The following is a 12,809-nucleotide window of genomic DNA, read 5'->3' as shown; positions in this document are numbered from 1 at the left end:
GCAGCCATCGCCCGCGGAGCGGAGAGTCGCAGACCCTCGGGCTGTGACGTGAACCCAGCATTCCTTCAGGAGGATTTCCCCCGTCAGAAAAGCGCCAGAGAGAGAACCCCAGTTCCCGGCTCCAACAAGCAGCCGCGGCGAAGCGCCGCGCGTCTGGGGAGTCCTTGTTTGGGGCCGGCGTGCGCGGCGCCAAGTATGGGGTAACCGGTGCTGCGGGGGCTGCGCCTGCCCGAGTGTGCCCCGCGCGCTTTTACTTGCCGCTGGTCGGACCATGTTTTTGGCGTGATGAGGACCCCTGAGCACGTCGAGGAGGCCGGCGCCAGTCTGGGCCGGGACCTGGCGCCCCAGGGAAGGTATATTTACCTGGAAGCCTTCCTGGAAGGAGGGGCTCCGTGGGGTTTCACGCTGAAAGGTGGCCTGGAGCACGGAGAGCCCCTAATCATCTCCAAGGTAGGTTTTTGGGCCCACTGCCCTCATCACTTAGATTTTAAAGGGGAAACTTCTGTCATGTTCGTCAATGGAAAATACCGCCAAGTGTGGCTTCAATAGGACTGAATGTGATATTTTCCACCACTCTGTTTGCTGGAAATATTTGGGATAGCTTGATATTTGAGAAGAAAAATTGGTCTACCTCCTTCATGCTGCGAAATCCTCCCCGGGGGTTGGGGGAGGGATGTGTTCATTTGATGGATACTCTTATGGATGAAACTGTGCTACTACAGCAATTTTTTGGTTACAAGTCAGATTAAAGATTAACTACAGGGTTAAAATAGTGGCATACTTATACCTGTGTCTAGAAAAGTGCCTGCTCTTCCTTCCTGCAAATGAAAATATCCACCATTCACAAATATTTTAATGTTTTCATAATTGTCTAATTAACTGTGTAACTATCTTTTGTTGCTTTTAAGTTCTCAGGATTAAGTCAGTTTTAAGTGCAATTCAAGAGCAAACCATCACTGTGCATTTTCTGTGTATTTATATTCCTTTTTCAAGGCTTTGGCTATCCTGTCCTGTGCCTCAGTTTATCTGTGTGAATGAATCCTGTTTGCGCCTTGGTCTCTCATATTTCTTTTTCCTGGTGTGTTACAGAGATAAACAGCATTTGTTAAAATATTTCTTTTGAAAATTTCAGAATATTAATAGCCTGGCACAATGGAATATATGAGTGCATTGCCCACACGCCCCTTCCTCAGTGAACCCCTTTAATTGAAGGAGAAAAGTCCTTTCATTTGAGGGTGGGGAAAAAAAACATTTGCACTGCATTGGAGCTCTGTCTTCTGTTGAGATTATGTTTCACACCCCCACCCCCGTGTGTGTTTTGCGCAAGACCAGAATGGTTCTTCCGTGGGTGAGCCTGTGAGAGTTGGGGTTTGTAGCAGTCAGCCAAGACTGTACAAGATTCCCCTGTAAACCGCGTGGCTTTCCCTTAGCTTTCTAAGGAGCTAGGTGTGGATGTTTGTGCATCAGCCAGTCCGCCTTATAGTGGCCCTAAGTAACTAAGTAACTTACAGTTTGGTCTTCTCCTAGTACAGGACCCTGAAGCTGCGTTAACCAGAAAAAGAGCAGCAGTTTGGTACTGTCAGGAAGGAGCCCACTTCCCTGTTTCCACTCTCTCATTCTTGGCTTTCGTGTTCATGGCTGAATAACAGATGTTGCACGTCCAGCATTGCATCTTCATTCCGAGCAGGTTTTTGGCTTCTGGTTTCGCCATCAGACTTGTGCTTGCATCTCGTTGACCAGAGCTGTGCCACCTGCCTACTGTTAGACCAATTGCTGATGAAGGGGATTGGAATGGCCACTGCTTAGGATTTCTCTCATGGGTTCCACAAAAGATTTATCTTTTCTGAATTCAAGGAATCTTTGCCAGTCTGGAAACAAGTTAAGGTTCATTTTCCAGGAAGAAAGGTTGGGAGGATGGCTGCTGGCAAGCATCTGAGACCATCTATGACCAACTTCTCTGAATTTTAAAACTTTAGCTATGCAGGGCCCGGCATGGTGGCCTAGCGGCTAAGGTCTTCACCTTGAATGCACTGGGATCCCATGTGGGCGTTGGTTCTGGTCTCGGAAGCTCCACTTCCCATCCAGCTCCCTGCTTGTGGCCTGGGAAAGCAGTCGAGGACAGCCCAAAGCCTTTGGACCCTGCACCCACATGGGAGACCTGGAAGAGGTTCCTGGCCCCTGGCTTCGGGTTGGCGCAACACTGGCCGTTGTGGTCACTTGGGGAGTGAATCCTCGGACTGAAGATCTTCCTCTCTGTCTCTCCTCCTCTCTGTATATCTGCCTTTCCAATATTAAAAAAACAAAAAAACAAACCAAAAAACCCACGAACTTTAGCTGTACACTCACTATGCCCGGCCTTTGATGGTGCTATGCATGTGTGCACTAGAATAGTGTGCTACCAGAGCAAATACCAGAGCGAGGTAATCCTCTCTGTAACGAGCTTGCGTCTGGGTCTCCGTTATACCCACAGAATGGAGGAACCCTCATTTCATGATTATCTTAGCAGGGGTCGTAGCATGAAAAGCAGCCACACATTTAGTATAGTATGTGCTACATGGAGGGAACTCAAAGGATGTTAGTAAAGATCAGGTTGCTGGGCCTGGCGCAGTGGCCTAGTGGCTAAAGTCCTTCCTTGAATGCACTGGGATCCCATATGGGTGCTGATTCTTTTTTTTTTCTTTTTTCTTTTTTTCTGTGTTTATTTTTTTTCATTTTTCATTATATTTTTGACAATCTTTACATAGGTAATTAGGGTAAAAAGGTTCAAGGGCTATAGGGAAGTGGGTAAGACTATTATTTCCATATTGTTTTCTTCATGTATCTGAGGTAAAGGGGGATATTGAGGGAGAAGCCCCACCCAGTCTCCCACCCACCCCAGGTCCCAGATGTGGGGCATGCTCTGAGGGTCTTGCTCAAGTGGTTTTGATAGTTGACCAGTTATGAATCGCTGCCAATCTCGCCACTCCAAGCATGATGAGGTCATTGAAGAATGCACTGATTGATATAGTCCATCATAGAGTCTCCATTTGCCCAGTATTTCGCTGCCAACATATAGCTGAGGTGGTTGATTGACTTGTTCTGTCTTCTGTCTTTTCTTGGTTAGGGTTCTGAGTCCGGTAGTTCAACTGGGGAGATGCCCAAAGAAACTTTGAGGTGTTCCCAGACCAGATTCTTGTATGTACTAGCAAATACAGGGCCCGCACAGTCCATTGCCCCGATCAGCTGGTGGTTGCAATTGCTGGGTTGGTTCTGTTTTCAGCCCCGACTTCCATGGAACCAATGGGTGTTGCAGTCCAGCTTGGTTCTGCCCAGCACATACTCAGCCCTCACATCAACCAGTGGGAGCTCACCCATATGGGTGCTGATTCTAATCCCGGCAGCTCCACTTCCCATCCAGCTCCCTGCTTGTGACCTGGGGAAGCAGTCGAGGACGGCCCAGAGCATTGGGACCCTGTACCCCTGTGGGAAATCCGGAAAGAAGTTCCTGGTTCCTGGCATCGGATAGGCACAACACCGGCCGTTGCGGCCACTTGGGGAGTGAATCATCGGACGGAAGATCTTCCTCTCTGTCTCTCCTCCTCTGTTCCTTTCCAATAAAAATAAATCTTAAGCAAAAAAAAAAAAAAGATCAGATCAGGGTTGCTGCTTTTTATTCTTCTAGGAGACAGGTTTAGTTGGCATACAAAAAGTCCCAAACAACAAGAGTATAAGCAGTTTGGGAATGCACAGCAATGCCGTGTGGTGTCAGAGCTGCCAATGATGGCTCAGGTGTTTAGGTCCCTGATATCCACATGGGAGACTTGGCTTGAGTTCCAGGCCCCTTGCTGCAGCCTGGCCCAGGCCTGGCTGTTGCTGGCATTTGGAGACTAAACTTGCACATGAGAGATCTGTCTTTGTGTCTTTTAAATAAACGTGAACATGCAGGGATGACATGGCAGCGCAATGGGCTCATCATCTGCCCTGTGGCACTGGCATCCCATACAGGCACTGGTTCATGTCCCGGCTGTTCATGTCCATGACCCAAAACCTTGGAACCCTACATCCATGTTGGAGACCTGGAGGAAGCTCCTGGTTCTTGTCTTTGAGTCAGCTGAGCTCTGGCTATCACAGCTGTTTGGGGAATGAACCAGTGAGTGGAAGATCTTCTCAATCTGCCTTTCAAACAAAAATAAATATTTTTTAAAAAGTGAAAACATATGTGTATATATGTACACAAAGACAACACGAAGAGGTGAGCAGTGAAGTGGGGAGGCTCAGGCTGCTAGCCAGGTTTTCAGAAAAGGGAGGTATCTGTTCTTGGTAGGCTCAGATAACCAGAAAGTGGTAGTTGCCAAGGATTCACATTAACTAACACATATTCTGAAGGTTCTAAGTTGACAAATAGCTCACTGGGCTCACCTGAAATTGTCTGCAGGACTGTCTTCCTCATTGGATACTTCTTGGGAGAGTCGATCTTCTTACTGTCTAGCTTCTAGAATCTTCCCAGGCTGAGTCCTCACATTGCATCCCTCCAAATTCTGCCTCATTTCCTTCTTCCACTTTCAAGGATATTTGTGATTTGGGCCTGCCAGGATAATCCAGAATAATCTTCCTATTTGAAAATCAGCTGGTTAGTTAACTTAATTCCATTTACAATCTCAGTTTCCTCTTTGTTGTATTAACCTAGGGTTTGTTTTGAAAGATTTGTTTGTTTTTATTGGAAAGGCAGATTTATAGAGAGAAGGAGAGACAAAGGTCTTCCATCTGATGGTCCACTCCCCAAGTGGCCGCAATGGTCAGAGCAGAACTGATCTGAAGCCAGGAGCCTCTTCCGGGTCTCCCACATGGGTGGAAGGTCTCAAGGCTTTGGGCCATTCTTGACTGCTCTCCCAAGCCACAAGCAGAGAACTGGATGAGAAGTGGGGCTGCTGGGATACGAATTAGCACTCGTAAGGGATCCCGGCACATGCAAGATGAGGACTTCAGCCGCTAGGCAACCACGCCAGGCCGAACCTAGTATTTTACAATGTCGTTGAGGGGAGAGGACATTATTTTGTCTGTCACCAGGTATTTGAGCGTTGGTGAAAGTCCATTTAATTGAGGCATACTTAGAAGTGAGACTAAAATGAAATTCAATGACAAATCATATACAAACCAGATATTTAAAAAGAAGTGCACATTAGGTCATACAAAATGTCTATAATTTCTCTGAGGTGAGGTGACCCCTGTTCATTTTAAGGGAAGAGGTAAAACACAATAAGTCCTATGTAGATAAGGCATGCTCACGTTGTCCACAGGGGTTATAAACTGCAGTTGGAATGACAGTATAATGAACTATCGTCTTTCTTTAAGTACAAATGAAGCAGGAGTATGAACAAAGAAAAGGAATTATAAAGGGAGTGGCAATAAAAGAAATCATTTTCAAATCAACTTTTTTGGGGATTTCAAAGTCCTGAAAAGGAAAGGCGGGGTTGAGGAAAGGGTGTATGGATTTCAGAAAGAAAGGGTCATGTTTTCGAGTGATTCTAAGTGGACGCTTGGGTAATTCAATCGTTCAGGAAGTTGGCAGCTTGATTTTATTGTGACTCACTCTGCATTGTGGCTGGGAAAAGCAGGTACACCTGCTGTGGGGATGCACCTGCTCCCAAGGGTTCACAAATGAAGCAGCAGCAATAACAACAGTCAACACAAACTTGTGGGACTGCTGGCTTGTGCTGGCTGCTGCTGCCCATATTCTGGGCTCTACCCCAAGAGACCTGTGTTAATTCATTGGATTTCCCCAACCCTATAAGGAAGGTGATACTGGTTCTTGTGGTGGATAAGTGAGACAGTTTGAGGCTGGGATTGAGGATCTCACAGTTGGTTCAAGGGAGAGTTAGGAATTCAACCCAGGCATTCTAGTTCCAGAGCCTGTGCATGTGACACGCTGTGCCATCCAGTCCACTGTGCCTGCCAAACAGTTGGCCTTGTCTAGCTCCTAGAACTGCTATCTGGGTGAAAGTGGGGATTGACCTTCTGCTACATAGGTTTTTAAACCTATTAGAGGAAAGCTTTTTTTGTTTCCAAAATTCTTCATCCTGTACAGTCCTGCAAAATAGATGTGACTGCTCTTCAAGCACCCCATTAAATAGTTCAAGATTAACAAATTGGATGACCATTTATTGCTCTGTGGAACTTATTTTCATGGTGTCTCCACCTAAACAGTACTTTTATGTGCTCTTCAAATGTAGGTTTTAGAATTTAAGGGAAATCCACTGCCCTGAGGGAAAAAATTTATATAAATTGTCTATTATGTCATAGTTATAAGTATACAAAATTATAATAAATCAACATATAATGTCTTATGCTAATAACCTCTTACACAATATGTTATATATAATCATTAATTATGGCATAATCATCTGGATGGTTTATGATATACTATGTACAAATTATGGATTAAATATTAACTTTAAATGGATTTATTTATTTAAAAGGCACACAGAAAATGGCATAGAAACACAGACATATTTTCCAGCTACTGGTTCATTCTCCAAATAATTCTGAAAGCTAGGCCTGGGCCAGGCTGCCCCTGGGAACCAAGAACTCCATCCAGGTCTCCCACCTGGGCAGAGGGATTCAACTGCTTGAGCCCCTGTCTGCTCCCTCCCAGGATACAGAGTTGCCAGCAGGCTGGAGCTGAGAGTGGAGCTGGGACTGTCACACAGGCACTCCGATGTGAGATGCAGGGTCAGTCTGTACACCAAGCAACTGTTCCCATGCTATCTTCTAATGAAAGAGTTGTTTGCATTTAGCATCAACCTGTCAGTCAACCATAACCTCTTTAAAACCAAATGAATTTTACTTGCCTTGTTTCATATGTCTTAGCAGAATATAGCTCATTTCACGAACAACACTCTCCTAAGAATTAAGTGACTTGCTCAATTTTGAAGCTGAAAGGGAACTCAGCAACTGTGTAACCCCACTTTATTAATACATAGAGGACAGAAGTCCAGAGTCTGGGAATCTAACAGAACTTTGTACTCAGATACGTTCAAACCATAATTACTAAAGGAAGAGGGAGATGATAATGAAGATGCCTCACACCTTCCCAGGCATGCTGCGTCAGTCCGCAGACTCAGCAGAAAGTCTGCTTCCTGCTACATTCTCAGTCTGCCCAGAAGGTCTGAGATTCGGGTCTCTTGGGCATCTGGTGGTCTGGTTGAGGGATAGATCTCCACAATTAATAAATCTCCACACCGGAGAACTCCCTTGTTTGCCAAGATGACTTCTGCCTTCACAAACTCTCTCTCTCTCTGTCTGTGTAGGATGGCTTACTTGTTTTCCGCTTACTTTAGTCTCTCATAACAAACCTAGTTCCTTTGTTAGATTATTAACTTCTAGAAGCTAAAAGGCCTTCCTTCCTAACTCCATTCCCTTTCTTTCTTCTGCCTATTATCCCACCTTCTCTTCTTATCGACAGTTTTCGCATGTAAGAATTATGAAAATGGAAATAAGTTCATGAGTGGAGAGGGTCTTATTAAAATATCTTTGCTACAAGGCAATCTAAGGTGGTATACAGACAGACTGCTAGAACAACTTGTTTTGAAACTTTAGGCAAGCAGGTTAAGTTTCTCTTTCATTTTAATGGTGTTTTCAACTTGGAAAAAGTTACACTTTGAGGTGTTTTTAGCCAAGATTGAGCTGGTGGTCCTATCGGTGTTGTTTATTCAATCACATTTATTCAAGCAGCAGGCTGCTGTGGTGTCCAAGGAAATCTTAGCATCCATAAGGATTATTCTTTCTTTTAATGCTAATGGGTTCCCAAGCCTCCTGCACATGCACATAGTTTAATCCAAGAGCCAGGCGCTTCATTTTAGTGAGCCCACTGTGCGATTGGCGACCCATAGTGAGCAGCTTTCTATCAATCTTGGAAGCAAACAAAACCTCAGAGGACATCCTGGATCTTCACTCTTGCATGGACGGATTCTCCCACATCTCTCCTTTTTGATGTGGTTCCAGGCCGTGAAGCTTGGATCCAAGAAGCTGCGAAACCCTTGCTCTTCCGCTCGCTGCATCCCAGGAGTCCACCCATCCATCTCCTGTGCTCTCAGGTCCCTGGGGGCTTCTCAGTGGAAACCATGCCAGGCTGAGCTGCTCCCACTGGATCTCAGCCCAGCCTCTTGGCCCTCCTAATAGCTTTCCCCCATTACAGCTGTCCTGAGGACTGACGGTCTGAGGGTCAGGAGTGAAACATCCTCCCTGCTTTGTCTTCGGAGCACACTTTCCTGAGTGGGAAGCTGATACCCAGCACAAAACAGTCCTGGGTGGCTGATCCTCTCTGCTCTTACGTCACCTGCCTTTCTCATTCTTCTGTATCTATTTGCAATATCCTTTTCTGTGTTGACCTGCATTTTTTGGTTGGAAATTTTTATGTGATTTTAGCGAATTTTTTGGGAAAGATTTGTTTGTTTTTATTTAAAAGGCAGATTTACAGTAAAAGGGAGATACATAGAGAAAGGTCTTGGGAGAGAGAGAATCTTCTGTTAGCTTATTCATGTCCTAACTGTCCGACATGGCTGGAGCTGAGCTGACCAAAAGCTGGGAGCCAGGAGCTTCTTCCAGGTTTCCACGTGGGTGCCGGGGCCCAAGAATTTACTTGGCCCTCCTCCATTGCTTTCCCTGGCCATGAGAGGGAGCTGGACCTGAAATGGAGCAACCAGGACACGAGTGGCACTCATATGGGATGCTGGTGCTGCAGGCAGAGGTTTTGTCCAGTTTATCATGATGCTTGCCTGGGACATTTTTTTTCCTAAAAAACTTACTTATTGTTTATCTATTTGAAAGGCAGAGAGAGATCCTCCTACTGTTGATTCACCCTTCAAATGCATGCAATAGCCAGGGCTAGACTGGACCAAAGTCTGAATCCAGGACCTCCATCCTGGTCACCCAAGTGAATGGCAAGGACCAAAGTACTTAAGCCATCATCTGCTGCATACCAGGGTATGCAGTGGCAGGAAGCTGGATTGGAAGCAGAAGGGGGACTTGATCCTACACACTGTCATATGGTGGCGGGTGTTCCAAGTGACAACATAACTCACTGCACCATGGTTTCTGACCCGTTAAATGAAACATTATCACCTAACAAAGTTGTTAGAGTATCCAGTAGACTAAGCCATGCAGCAGTACTTTGAGATGAATCCAAATGTTATTTGTGATGCGACAGTGAGAACTGGAAGTGGAAGTGTAGGGATACGGGGGTAACAAGCCACTCCTATAGCTGAGTTGATGCTTGCAGATTTTCTACATCACCACCAGCAGTGGTGGTTACCTCACTCTGAAACACTGAACGAAAGAGTCCTCTGCTCCTGAGGAGCTTATGTTCTGGAAGAAAGACTGGCCACCAACAGGTGTGTGACAATTTAGTTTCAGGGTGTGTTAAGTACTATTAAGGAAAAAAAAAAAACAAAAGCAGAAACACTTTGATATGATAGGTCCCAGAGTGGCAGTACCTGTCAGGTAGGAGCCGGGGAAGAAAGTTAACATCCATCAGGGTGATCATAAAAGAAGTTTCAGAACCGATAACATCTGAGCTGAGACTTGATGGTGAGAAGGAAGAGATCAAACAGGTGAACAAATTTGTAAGTTGGGCCAAGACAAGGTCTTGGAAATTAAAGTCATTGGAGCAAGGAAGAGAGGGTTAGGAGGTCACAGAGAAAGGTAGGCAGGGGTCAGCTTATATGGGATCTTGCAGGCTGTGGATTGAGACGCAAGGAATGGGGGGTTATGTCACTCCAGGAGCTCTCCCTACTCCCAGTGTGTACTTGAGTTCTAGATTTTTAGTGTGGCTCTTAAAGCCGCCTTCTCCCACCCTAAACCTCCACTCTCCAATCCCCCCCGGCCCAAGTCATTGGCATTTTTGAGGCAGTTCCTGGGTCTATAATAGGACAGCAGTCTCCAAAAACCAATTGTGAACATTCCTGGTAGCTGATGGAATAAATAAAACATAATCTGTAAATATCCTTTTTTCAAAATGACTTGGGAGAAAATATATCGCTTGACTCTCACTCTATCACTGTTCATTTGTTGGGTTATTTTCTACTCCAAGCAACTCCAGGTTGCTTTTTTTTTTTTTTTTTTTTTTTTCTTTTTTTTTTGTCTTTAAGGATTTAGTTAGTTCTTTGGAAGGTGGAGTTACAGAGAGCCAGAGCCAGATCTCCCATACTTGATTCACTTCCCAAACAGTCACAATGGCTGGGACTGGACCAGGATGAAGCTAGGAGCCTGGTATTCCATCCTGATCTACCACATGGATTCAGGAGCTGAGGACTTACCTTTTGCCACTTTCTCAGGTGCATCAACAGGAAGCTGCACTGGAAGTGGAGCAACCAGGACTCTATCTGGGATTCAAATGGTACGTTAGCAGAGCAGGCAGTGGCTCAACCCACTGAACCACAACAATGGTCCAAGGTTTTGGTGCAACTGTCTGATTAGGTTTGTGGAGATTATGTTCTATAACTGGCATACCAGCTCATGGAAACATCACAAAACGGGAACTCCTTCTGTTATTTCCATTTTATAGACAAGGAAATTGGAAACTTGGTAAAAGCCAGAAAACTCAGATGTAGTAAAGGCAGATCTAAGACTTTTTAAAATTTGAGTCTGAAAAATATTGACAACTGGGGTAGACGTCTGGACTAGTAGCTCAGGCACCCATGTTCTGGAACCAGAAAACCAGTGTTGCATATCCAGCATATCCAGCTCCAGCTCCTAATTCCACTTTCTTACAATACAGATCCTGGGAAGCAGCAGTGATAGCACAGGTGGCTGGGTTCCTGCCACCCAAGAGGGAGAGTTAAACTGAGTTTCAAGCCCTGGCTATTGTAGGTGTTGAAGAGTGAGCAAGTAGATGAGAATTCTCCCCATCTCTCTAGAAATAATTTAAAAATTAAGTGAATAAAGTTATTGAGAACTGCATGATCATTTTGTTGTTCTAAAGAGCTCTTCTATCTACAGTACCCCCATGTCATGATCAGTTGAAAGAGCAGCATACCATGTGAAGCAGGTGAACCAATGCATGCTTAAGGTCTCCTGTATGAAGAAACGAGGGTGGCTTTACCTGTCTTTAAGAATTGAAATGGAGGGGTAGACACTGTGGTAAGCAGGCTAAGTCACTGCTTGCAAGGCTGGCATTATACACCAGAGGGCTGGTTTGAGTCCTGGTTGTTCCTCTTCTGAGCTCCTTGCTAATGTGCTTGGTAAAACTGTAGAAGATGGATCAAGTACTCCTTGAAACTCAGATATGGCTGTTGCTGCCACTTGGAGAGCGAACCAGCAAATGGGTGATTTCTTATCTTTCTCCCCCTTCTTTTCCTTCCCTCTCTTGCCTTCAAATAATAAACTCTTCCCCCACCCCTGCCAAAAAGAAGAAGAAGAAGAATTAAATTTGACTCCATATGCTTCTAGAACTTATTTTTCTGCTACTTTTTACTTTGGTTAGGTTCTAACTTTGGGTTGGACTCATTCCATCACCTGCATAGGCCAGGACAAAACCTTCATCCCCCAAATCAGACCTGGCAACCAAGGAGAAACCGTAAATGAGAAATTAACAGTTCTAAGCCAACAAGGGACTAAATCCAGAGAATGTAGGAAGTCAGACATAAGGTACGAACTGGTAGAGCCCTGACCAATGGTTCAGTGTGGATGTTCTGAATCATGCCCACTGCTTGGTGAAGAGACCTGGTCATGAGACGGGCACTACAGTGGGTGGTCATTCATGGGAGTATCCATGATACCAAACCTTATCTCACTTTGTGTGTTCCTTCCTAGCCCTTACTTCATCACAGTGGAGTGCACCTGCTTTGTTCTTCCAGCTGGCTCTGCTGCTCCATTGACTACCTTTCTACTCATCTGCATTCTACTCATTGGCATTCACCTTGTAAGGTGAAGTGCACCCTGTAAGGTGTGCTTGTCTGGCTTTCCCAAGCAGACATTTGGCGTGATCTTGGGAATTCCACACCCAATGGGTACACCCTCTGTGCCTTTGATGCTTGCTGAGTCCTAGCTAACTTGGACCCATCCTGCTCTTTTTGGTTCCTGGAAACCTGCTTAAGACAGATCCTGAGATTCTGAAGAAGATCTCAAAATCTAAAATGAACTGCGGTGTGAATTTGATATAAAAGCAGTCAAGTTAATGCAAGGAAACATCCTTCAGATTAATCTTAAGTACTTATCACTTAATTCAGTTATATCCTGTAGCTATCCCTTTGCTAGGAGATAAGAAGAAAGAGCTTCTAGAATAAGCTGTCTTTCCATTTTCCCTTGAAAAGATGGACGTTGGAGGAAGTTGGGTGCATGTAATTGAAGGCTTTTATCATCTTCTGTGTATCCTCTGAGAATCTCGCAGTGGGTAAGCCTAGTCTCATGGAAACTGGGACATCAGCTGCTGGAATTCAGACTGAAGGTCTGGCGGGGTTCCAGAATTAAGTACACATGTTGGGGGCTGAGACAAACAATGACAAGAATAAGAGAGAAACTCACTCATGAGATGGGAAAGCAGAAAATAGCTGACACTTTCCTCTTAGGCCTTGTTTCTTTGTGTATGTTTTTCATATGTTGATCTTTGTTCATGAATAATAAGCCAAAAACAAGGCAGCCATTGACCTAAGGGTAAGACAGCAGCAGGAGGACAATTAAAAAAATGTGTGTGATTCTTCAGGATTGCATTCACAGTTGCATGGTGGGACTGTTGGCTCAAAGTCTATGATTCAGTGGCTGTTGGCACTCTCATGAAAGTTATCCCAACATATGTAAGTCCATGGATTTGAACTTGAAGGACAGTCTGTGAGGAC

General features: G+C 45.0%; 1 protein-coding gene across 1 annotated transcript in view; it reads left to right on the top strand.

The window, feature by feature from the left end:
• Positions 1–270: 270 nt before the first annotated feature.
• SHROOM3 (shroom family member 3) overlaps positions 271–12,809 on the top strand; it is a 319,221-nt gene continuing 306,682 nt past the window's right edge. Inside the window, exon 1 of the mRNA XM_004596223.2 lies at positions 271–450. Within this exon, the coding sequence (XP_004596280.2) occupies positions 286–450 (165 nt within the window). The 5' untranslated portion in view covers positions 271–285. The remainder of the gene's footprint in view (positions 451–12,809) is intronic.

Source organism: Ochotona princeps, chromosome 7 (assembly GCF_030435755.1).
Source record: "Ochotona princeps isolate mOchPri1 chromosome 7, mOchPri1.hap1, whole genome shotgun sequence".
Taxonomy (NCBI): Eukaryota; Metazoa; Chordata; class Mammalia; order Lagomorpha; family Ochotonidae; genus Ochotona; species Ochotona princeps.
Note: the sequence above shows the minus strand (reverse complement) of the source record. Positions and strands in the feature narration are given on the sequence as shown.